Here is a 20,993-nt window from a genome sequence, read left to right on the forward strand (position 1 = left end):
GAAAATAAGTTTTTGAAGAGATATGAAAAGTTTGATTTTCAGTGAAAAATTGTTGGGTAACATTTGAGGCAAATTACAGATAATTGTTTTTCAATTTGCTTATATTTGTGTGATTAGTTTTTGAAAAATTAGATTCTGTCAGTTTACATATAAATTAATTTTAGTTTGCAGATGGTTTATTTTGCCTTGAGCTAATGTTTGGAAAAATTGTTTGATAAATTGTGATGACGAGATAGTTATCGCTTCCTGATGTTTGTCATTAAATTATCGCTGAATTGCCCTTTTTTATTAGTTGAGTACTTTTTAGAGATTGAAATATTTCTCAATTTTACGTCAAGGTTAATCATCGAATGAACCCCAGCTGATTTTTTTAAATTATAGAGCTGATCCGCGTTGCTTCGTAATCTGCAATTTTTTTAAAAAATTTTGTTAATGCTTGAAGTACTTTTTTTTATTTGAGAAGATTGTTACCGATAAAATACGTTTAATCAAAGTTTCAAATTAAATCAATTAATCGTAAACTGATCCAAAAACCTAAGTCAAAGAGATCGAAAACTAGAAATTACTGCGATAGTGTTCCTAATGTGCAACTGTTTCTTCAGTTTCCCTGCATGTTGCTTATCAACAAATGGATCACGCAGAATACTTTGCGCAAGCTGAAGGCTTTCTTTCAATCAAGTTTCTCGCCAAGCTCAACGAGCGCCCAAAAATTTTGACCGAATTGTGGCCTGAAAAGGTTTTGAATTAGAGATGAAAAATAACAAAAGATTCAAACAAATCTTCGATGATTTAGAAGCATTGTATAAGGCCACTTTTTCTGATGGCCTAAAGATTGAACCAGATAGCTACGGTGGTTTTTGTCTCCGGAACGGTTCGAAAAGAATAAAAGCGGGAGAAATTCAAAGCTCAGTTGGTTTGCTTGTTAAAATCCCCCCTGAGAAAGACTTCGATCTGTTATGGAGGGTGAGAAGCTCCTTGTTGGTGTTGCACGCTGGGCTAACCATTCCTGTCGACCGAATTGTGATTTCTACATGAAAGGAGGTTTCAGAGGGAGACCTTGTGTAAGACTACGTGCGTTGCGAGATATTTCTCCTGGAGACGAGCCTTGTACTTACTTTAACGATGATGTGTTTCGGTTATGAAACTGCGATTGCCTGTGCAATAACAAAGATCTTCACTCACCAAAACCTGGTCATCAAGTTTTTCATCAAAACGTAAAAGAAGAGTGATTCCGCGATTTAAGTGCGTTCGCGATACACAACCGTCCAATCTGCTAAGGTTCATTAACTTTTTCGATGAAACATCAAATGTAAGTATACAATCGTTTGATAATGAGAGCTAGACTCATGAGGTTGAACAATGCGCATCGGAGAGGGAGGATGATTCTGACTCAGATTTGTGTGACTCAGACTACGTTGAAGATGAGACTGAGTCAACATGTTTGGAAGACCTTCCTGATGCAGAGGAGACTGACATCGACAATTTTGGCAACAATAGTGATGACGAAGAAGTGACCCAAAATCACCAAGAAGTTGTGCTAAGCAAGGAAAATGTAAAAATAAGTGAAGTGTTTCCTGTGAGTTCTGGAAATTTGGCCGCTTCCTTGTTATCGATAGTGGCTCAGCACAACGGTTCAGATGCACTTTTGACTGACTTGTTGAAAAGAGACCAATCTTTACTTGGTAATCAAACTATTTCTCCGTGGTTCTTAAAGAGTAAAATGTCAACTCAAGCAGCGAGTTACAAGGAATCGCATCAAAAATTAGATCATGGTGAACTCATTTTTCTTGATTTTAAAAATCTCTTATACGCAATTATTGAAAAGAGATTGCCGTTAATGTTAAACTACGCCGCAGAGCGACAGTCCAGTCAGGACCTCTTGATTCCAAAGTTTGAAATTAAAGAGAATGCAGTTAGAGTCAGCTTGATTCTCAATGCTGATGGAGCAACTGTTTGCAAGTCTCCCCCTCTGTCCACCTGGCCAGTGTTCATTGCGATTGCTGATTTGCCACCATTCCAATGGCAACGTTTCAAGAATCGTACAACGGCTGCGGTATATGTTGGCAATAGCCATCCAAATTTCAACGATATTTTTGACTTCTTGCAAAGAGAAAGGCAGAAATCAGGTGTCATCAATTTTGAGGGTAGAAAAATCACTGTTCATCTCAATCCTATACTATTGATTACCGATCTCATTGGCAAAGCAAAGATCCTGAATATGAAGCAGTGGAATGGATTTGACGGATGTACATTGTGCCTTCAAAGAGGTGTTCATATTCATGGATCTCATAGATACCCTCACGATGAAGCAACTGTCTTGAGATCACTGGAGTCGCATATGGCGAACTTGGAAGCTTTAGAGAATGGCAGTCAAGAACGTCTTAAAGCAAAAAATGGCCGCAGATCGGATTTTGAAAGAAAAACGCAAGGTGTCAAGGGCAGGAGTACTGTTTTTCGTTGATCCCGAATCAGCCTTTGACTTCTCCTGTTGATGTAATGCACCAGTTGCTTTTGGGCGTTGCTAAAGAACTTCTCCTTTTCTATTACGAGAGATTACGTCATGACAAAAAGGTTGAACTTGATCTTTTTCTCTCCAGAATTGAAGCTCCTAAGGAATTCAGGCGAAAAATTCGTCCGGTAAAAGACATAGCCACGTTCAAAGCAAAGGAATTTAAGGTCCACCTTTTAAATTTGGCACCTATTGTTTTCCCTCAGTACTTTTTCGGCGAAGATCGCATTAGCGATATTGAAGACCTCAATAAACTGATTTATGCACTGCGCTTTCTATAAGAAAGTTGCGATAAAGCAGCTCAATGCGATGTTCTTTTGAACGAGTTTTGCTTGAGCATGAACGAACAATACAATCAGTTCGAATCAATAAATTTTCATCTTCTTAGACATTTGGCGTGGCAAGCACAGAACATTGGACCGCTGTTTGTACATCAGCATCAATGTTTGAAGCAGCCAATCATCGCGTAATTTGTCCTATTACTGGAACTACTAGACACTTCGATCTCTTAGTAACGCGCTATATTCGGAACAGATCCTTGGAACACTCAAGATCGATGAGGACTGCTTGTCGTCTTGTGTGGATAGTAGCAGAGGAAGGAAGTTCGACGATACGTTTAGTTTACAAAAAAACTACTGAATCGCAATCATTTGAGGCCAAAAATCCAAGTTGCAGAATTTTCGGTCGTTTATTTACTGATTTCTACCTCACATCTACAGTTTACTCCAAAAGTAAAAGGGCAGACAAGTTTGTTTACATTGTTTTGTATGAAACTGTGGTTGGAAAAATTGATTTCTTTTTCGAAATTGAAAATAGCAAAGGTTTATGCCTTAAGATTTTCAATATTATACGTCGGCTCAGACTTGTATATCATCAAAACGCAATTACTCGTTCTGTCTTCGGCTATATTGTAGAGGAAACCGAGAAATATATTCGCGTTCCTGTTTCGTCCATTCAAAGCTTATTCCACTGTTTCCATTCAAAGCTTATTCAGGAAACTCTACATCTGGTTAAACTAATGAAAAATTTTGAACATGAATAATGAATGCTGATATCATTGTTGATTAGAGTGAACATACACATATCATATATGTGTCAATTTTTTTGGAAAAATTATATTTAAGTTCTTTTTTATTGTAACCTGATCGTAGCTGTAACTTTTACTGCGACTAATCTTGATTGTCAAATAAAGTTTTGGAAAGGAAATTTTTAAACTAATCAGGGATTGAGTAGCATTGTTTCTTGCATAGTAGCAAAGATAGCTTTTCAAATTTGTTTTCAAGTACGCAAATTTTCAAATTTGTTCAAAGATGTGTTGGAGAGTTTGTTACTTTCTTACACACAAAAGAATAATACTGCGTATACAAAACAATTTATTCTTGGTATAGGAGGGTCTGTAATACGTTGTCAAACTTTGCGTTCAAGAAACTAACAATAAGCATTTTCAAGAAAAATGTTTTTCAATTTAGTTAAGGACTTAATCAAATGATTCGATGGTCTATGTAGGAGTATGTACAAATCAAACGAAACTCGGTAAAGAACATACCCTGTACAGTTGGAGCGTAGGACGAAATGAATTTTTGCTATAATTTGCCTAGGAAAAAAGTAAATATTTCATACGGAAATTTGCGAATTTCGCGAAAAACGATTTTTAAAAAAAGGTCTGTTTCATCGGGTCAAAGAATTGTCCAAATCAATTTGGCCGCTTCCTTGTTATCGATAGTGGCTCAGCACAACGGTTCAGATGCACTTTTGACTGACTTGTTGAAAAGAGACCAATTTTTACTTGGTAATCAAACTATTTCTCCGTGGTTCTTAAAGAGTAAAATGTCAACTCAAGCAGCGAGTTACAAGGAATCGCATCAAAAATTAGATCATGGTGAACTCATTTTTCTTGATTTTAAAAATCTCTTATACGCAATTATTGAAAAGAGATTGCCGTTAATGTTAAACTACGCCGCAGAGCGACAGTCCAGTCAGGACCTCTTGATTCCAAAGTTTGAAATTAAAGAGAATGCAGTTAGAGTCAGCTTGATTCTCAATGCTGATGGAGCAACTGTTTGCAAGTCTCCCCCTCTGTCCACCTGGCCAGTGTTCATTGCGATTGCTGATTTGCCACCATTCCAATGGCAACGTTTCAAGAATCGTACAACGGCTGCGGTATATGTTGGCAATAGCCATCCAAATTTCAACGATATTTTTGACTTCTTGCAAAGAGAAAGGCAGAAATCAGGTGTCATCAATTTTGAGGGTAGAAAAATCACTGTTCATCTCAATCCTATACTATTGATTACCGATCTCATTGGCAAAGCAAAGATCCTGAATATGAAGCAGTGGAATGGATTTGACGGATGTACATTGTGCCTTCAAAGAGGTGTTCATATTCATGGATCTCATAGATACCCTCACGATGAAGCAACTGTCTTGAGATCACTGGAGTCGCATATGGCGAACTTGGAAGCTTTAGAGAATGGCAGTCAAGAACGTCTTAAAGCAAAAAATGGCCGCAGATCGGATTTTGAAAGAAAAACGCAAGGTGTCAAGGGCAGGAGTACTGTTTTTCGTTGATCGCGAATCAGCCTTTGACTTCTCCTGTTGATGTAATGCACCAGTTGCTTTTGGGCGTTGCTAAAGAACTTCTCCTTTTCTATTACGAGAGATTACGTCATGACAAAAAGGTTGAACTTGATCTTTTTCTCTCCAGAATTGAAGCTCCTAAGGAATTCACGCGAAAAATTCGTCCGGTAAAAGACATAGCCACGTTCAAAGCAAAGGAATTTAAGGTCCACCTTTTAAATTTGGCACCTATTGTTTTCCCTCAGTACTTTTTCGGCGAAGATCGCATTAGCGATATTGAAGACCTCAATAAACTGATTTATGCACTGCGCTTTCTATAAGAAAGTTGCGATAAAGCAGCTCAATGCGATGTTCTTTTGAACGAGTTTTGCTTGAGCATGAACGAACAATACAATCAGTTCGAATCAATAAATTTTCATCTTCTTAGACATTTGGCGTGGCAAGCACAGAACATTGGACCGCTGTTTGTACATCAGCATCAATGTTTGAAGCAGCCAATCATCGCGTAATTTGTCCTATTACTGGAACTACTAGACACTTCGATCTCTTAGTAACGCGCTATATTCGGAACAGATCCTTGGAACACTCAAGATCGATGAGGACTGCTTGTCGTCTTGTGTGGATAGTAGCAGAGGAAGGAAGTTCGACGATACGTTTAGTTTACAAAAAAACTACTGAATCGCAATCATTTGAGGCCAAAAATCCAAGTTGCAGAATTTTCGGTCGTTTATTTACTGATTTCTACCTCACATCTACAGTTTACTCCAAAAGTAAAAGGGCAGACAAGTTTGTTTACATTGTTTTGTATGAAACTGTGGTTGGAAAAATTGATTTCTTTTTCGAAATTGAAAATAGCAAAGGTTTATGCCTTACGATTTTCAATATTATACGTCGGCTCAGACTTGTATATCATCAAAACGCAATTACTCGTTCTGTCTTTGGCTATATTGTAGAGGAAACCGAGAAATATATTCGCGTTCCTGTTTCGTCCATTCAAAGCTTATTCCACTGTTTCCATTCAAAGCTTATTCAGGAAACTCTACATCTGGTTAAACTAATGAAAAATTTTGAACATGAATAATGAATGCTGATATCATTGTTGATTAGAGTGAACATACACATATCATATATGTGTCAATTTTTTTGGAAAAATTATATTTAAGTTCTTTTTTATTGTAACCTGATCGTAGCTGTAACTTTTACTGCGACTAATCTTGATTGTCAAATAAAGTTTTGGAAAGGAAATTTTTAAACTAATCGGGGATTGAGTAGCATTGTTTCTTGCATAGTAGCAAAGATAGCTTTTCAAATTTGTTTTCAAGTACGCAAATTTTCAAATTTGTTCGAAGATGTGTTGGAGAGTTTGTTACTTTCTTACACACAAAAGAATAATACTGCGTATACAAAACAATTTATTCTTGGTATAGGAGGGTCTGTAATACGTTGTCAAACTTTGCGTTCAAGAAACTAACAATAAGCATTTTCAAGAAAAATGTTTTTCAATTTAGTTAAGGACTTAATCAAATGATTCGATGGTCTATGTAGGAGTATGTACAAATCAAACGAAACTCGGTAAAGAACATACCCTGTGCAGTTGGAGCGTAGGACGAAATGAATTTTTGCTATAATTTGCCTAGGAAAAAAGTAAATATTTCATACGGAAATTTGCGAATTTCGCGAAAAACGATTTTTAAAAAAAGGTCTGTTTCATCGGGTCAAAGAATTGTCCAAATCAAACCAGACTCGTTATGGAGTATCCCCGTGTAGGTAGAGTGTAGGACAAAAAGTTTTTGCTATAGGTTGCCAAGGAAAAAAGTTAGTTTTTCATACGGAAATTTTTGAATTTCGCGAATAACGAATTTCAAAAATAGCTCTTTTTCACTGATTCAAGAAGTTATTCAAATTGAACCGAACTCTGTATGGTGTATCCCCTCTGTACTTAATCTAAAACAAAAAGAGTTTTTGTTATAGCTTGTCTAGGAAAAAATTTAGTATTTCATACGGAAATTTGCGATTATTTCGAATAAATTGCGATTGCAGAATTTTAAAAATATGTCTTTTTCATCGGGTCAGGGAGTTGTTCAAATCGAACTAAACTGGGTATCGAGCATATCAGGGGTACCTAGAGTGTAAAGCAACAAAAATTTTTTCTATAGGTTGCCTAGCAAAAAACGTTAGGTTTGCATACGGAAATTTGCGAATTTCGCGAATAACGCATTTTAAAAATAGGTCTTTTTTATCGGATCAAGGAGTTGTTCAAATTGAACCAAACTTGGTATGGAGTATCTCCTGTATAGGAAGAGTGTAAAACAAAATGCATTTTTTGTATAGCTTGCCAAGCAAAAAGGTTAGTTTTTTATACGGAAACTTGCTATTATTTCAAATAAGTAATTTTAAAAATAGGTCTTTTTGATTAGGTCTTAAAGTTGTTCAAAGGGAACCCAACTTGGTATGGGGTATCCCCTGTTTATATAGAGTCTACAACGAAAAGAATGTTTGCTATAGCTTGCCTAGCAAAAAAGTTAATTTTTCATACGGAAATTTGCGGTTATTTCGAATAAGTCATTTTGAAAATAGGTCTTTTTGATAAGGTCTTTTAAGTTGTTCAAAGGGAACCAAACTTTGTATGGGTTATCCCCTGTGTATATAGAGTCTACAACAAAAAGAATTTGTGGTATAGCTTGTCCAGGGAAAAAGTTAGTTTTTCATACGGAAATTTGCGAATTTTGCGGATAACGAATTTTAAAAATAGGTCTTTTTTATCGGATCAAGGAGTGAACCAAATTGATATCCAAGACTACCAGTACTATTTAAGTTGTAATGCAAAATGAATGGTCATTTATAGTTGTCATTTTATAAAGTTGTCTGTTTTGAGGAGAGCTTTTCGAGCCCAGTTTTTTTCTAGTGCTCTGCTCAATTCTCCTATAGTTGTTTGTTTGTAACTCCGCCATAGCCGGTCCCCAGCCTGGTTGAGAGAAGGAGGAGGGAAACACACCCAGAAGATACTGGAAAATCTCAAAAGTTGGTTTTTTCAATCAACTTGAGATAATTTTCCGACAGAACTGCTATAAAAAGATGTTTAAAATGTTTATTTGGCTTATGAACAGACCCTTGCTCGACCCATGCAAAGACCGTACTCGACTTCATTTGGCTTATGAACAGACCGTTACTCGACCCATGAAAAGACCGTGCTCGACTTTATTTGGCTTATGAACAGACCGTTAGTCGACCAATGTAAAGACCGTGCTCGACTTTATTTGGCTTATGAACAGACCCTTACTCGACCCATGAAAAGACCGTGCTCGACTTTATTAGTCTATGAAAAGACTTTGCTCGACCCATGAAAAGACTTTACCTGGACTTTAACTAAGTGCTGGACTGTGTTTTTATAGTCAATAAAATAAGTCGAGGTCTAAACCGGGGTATCACAACTGAACAAAATATCACGATCGAACATGTTATTCTCGCGATAACATTTGTGCGTTCTCAATTCTGATTGTTTAATGTCTCCTTTTCGGCTAATATTCCATTCGGCTAATATTCACGGCACCGAATTTAAGATAGGCTAAACACATTTGCTAGTATCAATCTCTGATTACGCAATAAGAACCATTATCAATGCAACACGGATTAATTGTTTGAACAGAAAGACCAGAATAAATTTAAGTTTGTTTGGTGAAAGAAATAATCATAATTTTAGCGAAGCCAGCAATAAGCTGTGAGCACCCCCGTTGAATTAATACCATAAAATTTTCCCTGTGTTTTATATTAGGCAGTAGGATCCATGACGCATCCACAGAACAGCATAATATAAGATTGGGGGTTGAAGATGAAAAAGAGAAAGGGTGAAGTAACATCAAATTGCAGGGGGAGTGGTTTGGCACACAAATCCATGCTATTTGAACAAGTTGCAGCTGCAGCTTCTGTACCATACTCGTCCACTTTAAAGAAACACTTCTGCACAATCTGGCTGACCTTGATCCGAATCGTATCACTTCAACAAAAATAAAATATGACCCAGTGAACTGAAAATTGGTACATCTTGATAAGAAACTAAGACAAGATACTAAATCTTGGTAAATCTTGCCAATATCTTGCCATGGTACTTACCAAGAAAACATCAAGATATGTACGAGCTTGCAACTTCTTTGCATGACTGTCAAGGAACAAGATCTTGGCAATATTTCCAAGAAAGACTAACCACGACATGGCAAGATATATCAAGTATTAAAAATTCAATAGCACCCAAAAACAAGATGTAGCAGGAAATCACAGGGAATAACTGCAAACACAGATATCAATCAGAGTGTCACTTGATCTTTGGCATAAAAACGAAAAAAAATCAGTAGTAAAAAAAAACAAACTAATAACATCATGCATTATGCAAAACAAATTTAGTTTTTGCACGAAATAATGTTTCATTTTTCCAATACATAGCTAAAGTTTCATTCGCGTTGGACAAAAAAACAGTGATTGTCAAATAGACCTCGAAAGGAAATCAAAGCTTCCGAAAACGAAGAGCAACCTTTCATAAACATGAAAAATAAATAACAAAAAAAAAACTGATCTTAAGAACTTTTTCAGTAAATAGACGACGTTGAAGATTGTGCCATTTAGTTTTTGAGGCGCTTTTTTTTAAATTTGATTTCGCCAAAAATACAATTGTGCATTCAGATTTCAATTTTAGCATCATTGGAGCTCAAGTTCAAAACTGAAATATTAGAACTAAAATTTTAGTATTTATTGTGCCCCAGTATCTGTGCCCCAGTATTTATCTATAATACTGCTTTCCATTTATTTGCACTACTTAATCAGCCTTGCATTTAATTTTGTAAACAGAATAGGCAAGGTGAAGCCATAGCTAAACAGGAAAAGACAATTTTCAACCAGATTAACTGAATTTTGTACCCAAGAAGGCAAACCTCAAAACACTTACCTTAACAATTACCTTACAAACCTCAACAATTACAATCTAATTATTTATGTACGATATCTTCTAATGATTTTGAGCTTGCCAATCTGGAAACTACCAGGGAAACTTCTAACTCCGCAACTTGTCTAGACCACTTTATATATCAAAATTTGGCCAGCTCTGATTTTAGTGTACTAACTCATGAAAACTTCTCGGATCATTATCCTATCCTAATGAAGTGGCCACTTAATGTTGATACTGAACAAAACTATCTGCCGTTTAGAGACATGAGCTTTATAAAAAATCAAGAGCAACTGTCGAACTACTTAATTGACTTAGACTGGAGCCTAAGGAATCGATGTCCTTTTTTAGATTCTGATAGTACCAATGAATTATTTACTAAATTCAACAACGTTTTCCTGGAAACCACTAACAAGTATGCTCCTCTGAAATGCTTGACCGATAAAAAGTCTAAGGTACCGAAGTGGTTTACCAACTCACTTAAAAACTTGCGCTTCAAAAAAAATAAAGCACATCGAAACATGAAACAAAATCCGCAAAATAATGAGGCAGCGACAAAATTCAAATTATTACGCAACAAGTTTGAAACATGTGTCAAAAAAGCTAAAAAAGATTTTTATAGACAAAAATTTGAATCATGTATGGGAGACTCAAGGCAAACATATAAGTTAATCAATGATATAAAAGGAACTAATCGCAAAAATTCGCAAGTACCGGCGCTCAACTCATGTAGTGAACGTTGCACTGATTCCAGCAGAGCTGACATTGCTGAGCAGTTTAACACATTCTTCACTAATGTTGGTCCAAAGTTGAAAGAAAAAATCAAACATGTTCCTTTACCTGAGATGAACGAAGTTAACCACTCCATGTATCTAAAACCAATAACCATTGACGAGGTAAGAGGAATCATTGAAAATCTAGACAATAAATTTTCATCTGGTCTGTCATAGTAAAGTTATCATCAAATATCACGATTCCATACCTAACTCAGATAATCAATAAATCATTTGAAGAAGGAATGTTTCCCGATGATCTGAAAAAGGCTAAAGTAATTCCCCTTCACAAGGATGGATCAAAACTTGATGAAAATAACTACAGACCAATTTCTCTTCTAATTGTTTGGAGTAAAATTAAAGAACGTGCTTTGTTCATTCGCATATATGCCTACATGGAATATCATAATTTGCTTTTCAATAAGCAATTTGGGTTTCGTGCCAAACACAGTACAATTGACGCTCTTGTTGAATTAGTCGAAAAAATAAGATTGAATTGCCAAAATGTAAAAGTTATCAGTTTCTTTCTTGATCTTAAAAAAGCTTTTGATACCATTGAGCGCGATATCTTATTAAAAAAGATTGAAAACACTGGTATAAGGGGCCCAGCTTTAACTTGGATAACATCATACTTAAATGGGACACAGCAGCGGGTTATTGTTAATGGGGCCTGTTCATCGTGGAATTCCATAGTTTGTGGGGTTCCACAAGGCTCAATTTTGGGTCCGTTATTGTTCCTCATTTATATCAATGATCTGCCAACAGTTTGCAAATCTCTTGATGTTATTTTATTTGCGGATGATACAAACCTCACCGCAATCAATAAAGACAATAATTCAGTGCAAGAAGATCTGCATAACATCAATAATTGGTTGATTGCTAATAAGTTAATACTAAATATGGAAAAAAAAACCGTACAAATGAATATAGGGAACAAAAATAGTGCTTCCAAATCAGTGTTTAAGTTTGATGATGTTTTTATTGAAGTTGGAAATCTTTGTAAGTATCTCGGAATCTTGGTAGATAGTAAGTTAAGCTTTCAATCACATATAGAATCTATTAAGAAAAGACTCTCAAAACAGTGTGGTATTATATGTAAGCTGCGTCACTATGTAACCCGAAAACAGTTAATTGATTACTACCGAAGCAATGTTATCCCTATAATTCAATACGGTATTTTGGTATATGGCTGTTGCAGTTATTCGTCGCTTTTACCTATCTACAATCTGCAGAAAAAAAATTTAAAATTCATTTACTTCAGGAAATTGTCAGGTAGTTCCAGGGACATTTTTATCTCTAATAAATTGCTAACAGTATTCGAGTTTCATTTATATGAGCTGCTGAAATTTGTCCTGAAATCATTGAAAAAGATGCATAGCGAAACTTATCTAAATGAACTCTTTGAATATGAGCATAGTACCAGAAACACTAGAAGGTCTACCAAAAATTACCTAAAAATTCCCTCCTTTAAAAAGCAGTTTGAGCGATCCTCTATTTCATATCGTTGTGCAAGGTTATTTAACATACTGAGAAAGAATGAAGTTTTAGCACAAAATATTGAAGACGAAAATTGGCAAAAAATATCGCAATTTTATAAATTCAAAGAAAGTTACTTGCTGAATAATGAGGAGCTAGTATCCTATATTTTTAAATAATTTTTTTTCTCTTTTCTTTTCCATTAACTCCAGTCAAAAATTGTTTCGGCACTTACTTCGTAAGTGCCGAGGTTTCAAAAATGGTATTATTTTTGCAAAATAACGAAGTCTACACATAGAAAATCGACCAAGAAAATCGAACTGCAGAAAAAAAATTTTTTTTATTTATTTAATACATAGTAGCTAGGAATCAACGTCTCTCTCGTTAGCAAAGACACAGTGTTAGTCGTTCTTCCGATTAAGCATTGTTCCTTGTTCATGTCTCTATGACAGCGTTCTGAGGTTTGTTTGCCTAGGCGTTGGCACCGGTGACCTGGTCATGGAATGTTAAATATTTAACTGTAACTATTTAACTTTAGCCAGGGCAGATACTAGGTGGGTTTAATAACCCCGTCTATCTGTCCTCTCCGAGATACGTTTTGTTGTTATGTTATATGATTAAGTAATTGTTTTAATTAAATTGATTTAATTTGCTGTCTAATATTTGGAGAAATTTATTCTTTCTTTCTCTTTCTAGTCAATGTCTCTGCTGGGGAACAACCAAACCCATGATGTGTATACAAGTATCTGCAACGTCACTTTAAAACGTCTACCAGGGCTGGAAAAAATTTTAACTGACAAAAAATGACACTGCAGAAAAATCGGAGTTCAACAACTGATTTCATGCTCAGAATTTTAATTTGAAAAAAATGTTTGTAAGAGAGAAAGATTTTTTTAAAAATCAAGACATCATTCAAAGACTTCAAACTGATTTCAAACATGGACAGAGTTCAATTTTCAAGTTTACAAATACAAAATTTATATGAATTACGCAAAAAAGGTTCATTTGTTTGGTGACCGCTACGAGTGTCATTCAGTTTTAAGTTTGTTTGATCAGCACATTTTAAACTCTGCACAACATTTTGTCACTAAAATACAAATTTTGCTAGCAGTTACGCATTTTAACTGTTAAGTAATTTCTCTGAATCAAACAATCAACCCATTACAAACGAAAACTTATGCAACTCTTTTTTAATAAAGTAAAAAGCGGGGAAAAGGAATAAAGCTGAAAAAAGCTATTGTAAAAACGGTAACATACTAACAATTCATTGTAGACAACGCCTAAAACCATTAACAACGCAAAAGCATAATGAGTTTTTTTTTATAAAATTCGGATAACAAAAAATCAATCAATAAAATTGTAATAGTGCCCCCTAAAGACTAACCCTAGCTCTTTTGCTGTCTTGTTTAGTTACTTAGTCAAATCACTACTTACTGCCTTTCCACGAAAAATAATCTAAATTAAACTCGATAATTTCGACAAGTAAAGCTCGCTAAATTCAATATTGACAAACCCATGAATAAAAATAATCCAGAAATCGGGTCCTTAGCTTTAACCTTTGTTTCACGCTTATAGCAACAACTTTTAAAGTTCTTCCAGAATTTCTTAGAAATTTTTTGCAGTTTTGTTGATATTTTTGCAATTTTGCAGCTATATTGATTTTCTTAATAATCAATTGAAACGACAGTACTTGAACAACATTACTGACAAATAAGTCCACGGAGCTGAAGTAGTACATAATTGTTATTGAAGTAATTGTCTACCTTTATGTATAATAAGTCATTTTTCCGGTAAACGCAAAGTTATCTGAAGTGAAAGAAAGCCGAATGTTGAAATATAATAGTTGAAATCTATCAGAAATAATGGCTGGTTGACCGTTACAATCAAGACAGCGTATGGCACCTGCAATTTATAATTAATTCCAAAGTACCATAGAAACAAAAATAAGGTCATTGTTTACAGAGCTAGTGAATGCAAAATCTAGGACATCTGTCCATGGCCATGCCTCTCATCCGTTGTGGAATGTAATCCACAAATTGCCGACGCTGGTGGAGCGCGCGTAGCGGCCCGCCAGGGACAATTTTAAATGCGGCTATCTGAAAAATTGTCCGTTTAATGGAGCTTTTTCAAAATTCAAGGGGAGCTTAAATGGGACTAATAAGTTCAATAGGTGGGCTTCAAAAAACCACATTAGAGGTTAACATATGCCACTATTAGGATCTAAAGTAAAAAATGGCACCAGTTTCCACGCACTTTTCATTTGACTTTTAGTATTAAATTGCCGCCAATTGAGTTCAGCTGCTTGAAATTGTGATTGAGAGAGAATTTTAGATCACGCGAAACGCAAAAAGTTAAGGGCGTAAAAGTCAATCCAAAAGTCAAAATTGTCAAGCAAAAATTTTGCATAAAAAAGACACACACGTTTACAATAATTGCTATGAACTTCGTTCAAGAGCAATTAATAAAATCAACACCACCCCGCTCACTGATAAACAATCTCAAAGAAAAATTTTTGAACACAAAAAGAGCCAAGGTGTTAAATAAACAAACATAGCTGGCAGATTGCCAGAAAATAGCCGCAATAGCTTCGTAGACCCGCAGTCTGAAAAAACGGTATAAAAGACGGACCCAAAAAATTCGTCTTTTCATTGAAGGTTGATATGTTATATTTTGATTAAAAATCTGTATAAGTTTTTGCCGCCTCTATTAGCTGCTCTCAAAGAACCTTCATTTAGAGTGATAGACACCCAATAGACCTTATCTCTCTGAATTAAGGTAAATAAAAGTCAATTTCAAAGTGAGGAAGTCATTTTTGAGAGTGAGGTAAGTCAAGTGTGACCAAAAATTTAATCACGCGAATGAACGAAAAAACTCGCTCCACTAAGAGCGAAAAATGACGTCACGCAAGCAATTCAGTTTAAATTGCATGAACGAATGAATGACAAAAAGCAGATTTGAAGTGATTGTGACGTCATATGGTCAAAACAAAAATCGCAACGACGAAATAAAAAAACCAAGAGAAGGCCAATAATAGCCCCAGCTATCGCTGTGCGGCTAATGATAAGATATATCATTAGAATCTCCGTTTGAAGAGTGCTAAATTTTGAAGAGTACTCAACGATTGAAGAGTACTCAACAAATACTTTCACTTAAAAAACGTTTCAATCTTGTCTAGAGAAAAATCCCAACATGGCAAATATATCATAATAAATTCGGCAACAAAATAGTTTCGATAGTTTTGGCAAAAAGATGATTTAATTAGGAAACGTTTTGCAACCAAATAAATTCCAGAAAAAAAACAAACAAAATTATAGCAGAAATGTAAATAATGCAAGACAGAAATTTCATTAAAAAGTAACTATAAATTCCACAAAAAAGAATTTTTCTCGGCCTTTAAAAAGATATTCGAATAGTGGAGGCACAGGAAACTGAACTTTTAAGTAGCAAAGTTTGACGAAAGTACAATCATCTATTCAACTTAAAATGTGTTCCGTTATGACAAGACCGATGATTCCCTCAAATATATTTAATCTTTGGAAACTGAAACTTACGTATATTCGTTGAAAAAGTCACTGTAACTTAAGTTTGTTGAACAAGGAACTTTGAGCAAACTCACAAAAATAGCAAAAACAACAGGAAAATTAGAACTTGAAGCAAAGCACAAAAATGTATTTAACAAACAGAACTGACTCTTGTCCTAATTGTGCCATTACAAAACTACGCTAGATGAAACCGCGAGCAAAAACTTCAAAAAATTACTGGAAACTTCATTTTGAAGCATTCATAAAGTCGAAATCTCATCGTGTCCTGAAAAGGTGAAAATGATACGTATTGTTTATCACGAGAGCAAAATCAAGCCTACACAAAATAAATTTTTATGCCTTCTAAAACTTATAACATCGCCGGCAGATTGTTGGAATAGCTGCGGAAGAATAGTTCCTTTGACCTTGAATGAATTCAAAATAAACTTAGTTTTAAAGTGCAAAAGTCATTTTATTGAGTGAGATGAGTCACTTGTGATCAAAATCTAATCCCGCAAAAACGTTTGCTAGAGAGAGTGAGAAATGACGTCACGCGCGCAAAAGCCGTTAGTGAGAGCAAGACGTTCGGACAATTAGACTTTTTCAGTTTTGCTGTGTGAGCAAATGTAGAACGAAAAAGAGCATCAGACGACGAAACAAAAAACAAAACCAAGAGCACCGCAATTTAGCTCCGCTCAGCTTACAGCTTCGCAGCTATAATAAACATTTGCCTAAAAATTCTAGATATTCCATGGCAATCCTCGCTTCGCAAACTTGGTCTTTCTACCGTCATTTAACACTATGTCATTGGTTTAAAAATGTCATACTTAAAGAACCCACCTGATAGAGGAGAAGTCGGCATCATCACTTAACGCACTCCTCACACCCAATTGTCTGATAAGGGAAATCAAATCGACTGACGATTGTTCGAATTTGAACTTCGGAAGCTTAACAGCTAGTTCACCCATTGATGCCTGGCACCGCAGCCACTTCAGCGAGTCAGGCTCTAACAACGTTACTAAATCGGCTGGTGTCATTCCTGCGTCAGGTAGCAAAATTCCCATTTCCCATGAAAACATAGAACTGCGCTCCTTTCTATAAGGAAAAAACGCCAACGAAAATCTACCCTTCGGGTCGTAAAAATTTCTGAAGCTTTCTGTTGTCGTCATGAAATCAGCGGACACAGTCTTTTGTGCTGACACTCTGAATTGTCCTTTCTTAGTTCTATATTTGTCGAAAGGATACAACCAAGCGCCTTTTAAATAAACTGCATTGATTAAGGACATGACTGTATGATCGCTTGTGTCAATATTTACTTCTTTGATTCTCTTTTTCGTTTCTCTCTTTACCCAACCGTTGATTTTTTTCACGCCTTTCGATGATTTGAAATCTACGTTTTCTACATTTGCGCTGAAAAATTTTCGCATGTCAGATATAAACTTTCTCGACGGTTCAAATCCGGTCTGTATGAAGATCCCATTAGCTGAAGTTAGCGTAAATTCAGCATCGCGCGATTCCATCAACAATTTTAATACGTCATTGGCTTTCTGTCCAGACTCCTCCGGAGCAGTTCCCAATACGAGATCCAGTTCAGCTCTTGTTTCTCCTTTTGCGCCATGTTGTAACATTGACATACATAAGAACACACTAGCAGGAGATAGGACACAATTAGAATCCTCGTTGTTCTCCAAGTAACATTTGATTAAAGAATAGCCGAAAATAGCTGCAGAATTAAAGTTTTGCGCGCGCAATGATGAATCACCATCAGATCTTGAGCCACTATTTGATGTTGCACTATTAGCACATACAGATTGAGAAGCAGAATCCATGACAAAAAATGGCAAAACGTCCCTGTTGGTCAAGAAGTCATTTACAGGATCAATTTCGAATCACGCATCAAGCCTTTCTGGATCTGAAAACAAAGAAAAATTTCTAGGAAAATAAACTACAATAATATCTGTGGTTGCTAACGTAACAGCATGACTCCACAGCGACTTGTTCTCAGCTGCCTTTATTCATAGTATTCGACACATTTCAAACTCGATGAGTAACATTGATTCATGGCTAACAGGGGCACTTTTTTGCGTCTAAAACTTTCACGTGGTGCCATCAACAAAGCCAAAATTGATAAGCTATGGTCAACCTGTAGCTATATTTACGTTATGGTGCAGCTATGAAGCACATGAGCTTCACGGAAGCAGGGCACTGAACACTCAACCATTGACGTGTTACAACAATCAAAATCGGACGGTTATCTGGCAAGATCTTACAAAATTCTTGCAAGAACCTTCCAAAATTACGTATCATTTTTCAAGATCTTGCAAGATAAGCGTCCGGATCTTGCATCTCTTGCAAGATAAACGTTATTCTCAAGATTTTTGCAAGATCTTACAAGATAACCGTTGGAGTTCGTCTGGGGTAATAAGACACCTTCGCTCTTGGCCATTACACAAGTAAAGGTTTCAGTATCTTGCAACAAATCGTAGGTGCCAACAAAATGAGTGAACAGTGGACAACAATTTCATTAATGAGTATCATCAACTGGTGATAATAGATAATGGAACTGCGTTTCGACTTTCACTCAGTTTGCAATGGACACCTGCAGACTATGTAAAAGTTACGCGTCGAAAAATTGCAAGAGCTTGGGTTCATATCAATTAGCAACTAGAATTTCCATATCTAGCTATCCGGTTTAATTACAAAAGCTCTTCAATTTTTTTTCGAAATATTCTAATAATCATATACGTTGGCTATTTATATCTTTTATATTTTTTAAGTTTGATTAACTTCTAAGATTTCCTTCCTATGCAAATTTAGCCGTCAAACTGAGATCTTGAACAAGGAATCTAGACTTAATTAATAGAACGTATTTGTCGCAGCTTTCCGTGGTTACATGTAGCAGAAACGTTTTCAAACAGTTATTTGGCAGGATACAAGGGTTCATGCTCAACTTTATCCGAAAGTAGCCGGCTGCTATCGGCAACACATACAAAAGCAACAAAAGAGACGGGCAAAATGTTTAGAGCTCTTGAAGTGTGAAAAATGGTCACAAGAGTCATTGATTGAGACTTGTTGAGCGATCTGGGATTCAAGAACTGAATTGTACTATATTTTTTAATGTGAAACAAAAAAGTCCTCCCGCTGTCAAACTGCCAAAAAAAAATTGCTGGTCCGTACCAAAAAAAATGGGCCGTAGAAACGTGTGTATACGAAATCTAGGCTTAATAGATGTTGCAAGTTTTCCTTATAAAAAATTTAACGAAAAATAGCTTCTAAGATTTTTTTGTAAACAGCGAAAAATAAAACACGGATTAATATTTCTTTTTCTACTCAATACGGAAACAATTATCAGTTTTTGAAAATTGTAAACAAGATTTTCAGTTAAAATTCACTATTTGCCACTTAACTAGGAAATGGTAACCCCAGTTTTATTTTTTTTAAAAAAAAAGTAGGAAGAGCAGTTTCCGTGATTAGGTGACTGCAATTTTTAAACAGTCAAAATAATCATTTATCAGAGATGAATATGCAGATTTTTTTCTTTTATCCTAAATGTATGACAATTTTCCATCTTATCTACCCAACACATACTTTCTCACCAACTATCCCTTAGCCGGACCACATAAAATTTGGCCCTCCTCATTAGAAAAGCAAAATTATAAAGTGTTCTCACGACGCCAGCATGCCCACAGTGGTCACTCTCAGCATCACTTTTCGGTCACCAGAAGAAAGCAAAAACTAAAAAATGCCTGCAAAACTTAACAAATATTAAAATTCATATCAATTCCAAAAGACTCTGGAGTACTAAAAGAACAATTATAATATTAAAGACCCATGAACTGTTTAGATAGATATAAAGAAAAACATATTACTGAGCAACTTTCAAACTAGGAAGCTTGGTAAAGTGCGGTCGCAAATTACCAGTAAAATCTAAGCTCGTTACTCTACTAAAGCTTAACAAAATGTATCTCGAATGATTTCCCAAGCCCATTTGCGATCTCCGAGCTCAATCGTTAGACAAATCATTTATTTAGACATTGAATAAAAAATAAAATCAATGGATTAAATTGTTAAAGAATGATTAACAATTACAATGTTTGAGACAGGAAGGCAATAAAAAATTGAAGCGTCAGAAACAAGATGATCAGCAAAATAGAACAATGAAAATAAAAGTATAAATATGTATGAGCGACAGCAACTATCAATACAAAAATGCAATCAAGTTATATCTTCAAAATTTTTTGTGAAATCTCTCATTTCTCTAATTATTTATCAGAAGATATTGTGTCCATTCAATCAATTTAGCTAAGCTGAAAAATAAAAATAAGACAGTGCGCGTTGACCGAAGCGGGTTTGTTTCTGCTGTCTTAGATGAAGAAGAGAAAGGATGACGTCACGTGAAAATCCCTATAACAAAAATAATTATAATCATGCAATTAATTCTGATAAGCTTATTTGAAATTATCCACCTTTTTACTTTGTTTGGCGTTAAATTGAAACAAAGTGGAGTCTTCTAATTGCCAAGTAATTATGGTTCCAAGTCTTTCTGTTCATTTTTTACTTAATGCAGACAAATCGTGTTATCAAAAATTCCAAAACAACAGCCACGTTAATGCAGCTTAATTTGCTATTGCTTCAACAATTTATCAAACTTTCATGCACTTATTAAATTTAAGAATATTCACAATTTCAGTCATAAATTAAATCAATGAGAGGAGGCAAACACACATCTTTTTATCCCGCTCACTATGAGGGAAGGCGATCAAATTTCATTTGTTATTAACGTATCAAAAGAAAAAATGTGAATCAAAAAACAATAATAATTTGCGTTCCCATGTAATCGCAGCGGAGCAGCATTAGGCCACAGCAGCCTGTTCCCAGCTTCACTGTTTGCTTATTATTCCAACATTTCAGACTGTTCTTTTTATGAGCAGCATTGCTCTTTTTTGGTGACGATGGCCAGTTTTTTAGCCTGGAATTTAATCGTGGTACCATCAATGCAGCCAACATTTGTAAGGCTATGGGCAACTTGAAAATATGGTTCAGCTATGATGGTACCATCATTGCAGCCAACATTTGTCAGGCTATGGTCAACCTGAAGCTATGGTTAGCCTAATTGTTGTGATAAACTTATTAAATAGCTTGCGTGTTGTTATTTATTGTGTAATCAGAGGCCGTTCATGGTTTTTGGGTAGCCTCAATCACCG

The 20,993-nt window shown here is 35.5% G+C and overlaps 1 protein-coding gene across 1 annotated transcript in view; it reads right to left on the bottom strand.

Moving 5' to 3' along the window:
- Positions 1-8,606: 8,606 nt before the first annotated feature.
- The window catches only part of LOC142346258 (serpin B6-like), a 51,504-nt gene continuing 39,117 nt past the window's right edge, over positions 8,607-20,993 (bottom strand). Inside the window, exons 3-4 of the mRNA XM_075398772.1 lie at positions 16,630-17,680; positions 8,607-9,080 (exon numbers count right to left, since the gene is read on the bottom strand). Of these exons, the coding sequence (XP_075254887.1) occupies positions 8,855-9,080; positions 16,630-17,680 (1,277 nt within the window). The 3' untranslated portion in view covers positions 8,607-8,854. The remainder of the gene's footprint in view (positions 9,081-16,629; positions 17,681-20,993) is intronic.

This window comes from Convolutriloba macropyga, chromosome 9 (genome assembly GCF_964194025.1).
Source record: "Convolutriloba macropyga chromosome 9, txConMacr16.3, whole genome shotgun sequence".
Classification (NCBI taxonomy): domain Eukaryota; kingdom Metazoa; phylum Xenacoelomorpha; order Acoela; family Convolutidae; genus Convolutriloba; species Convolutriloba macropyga.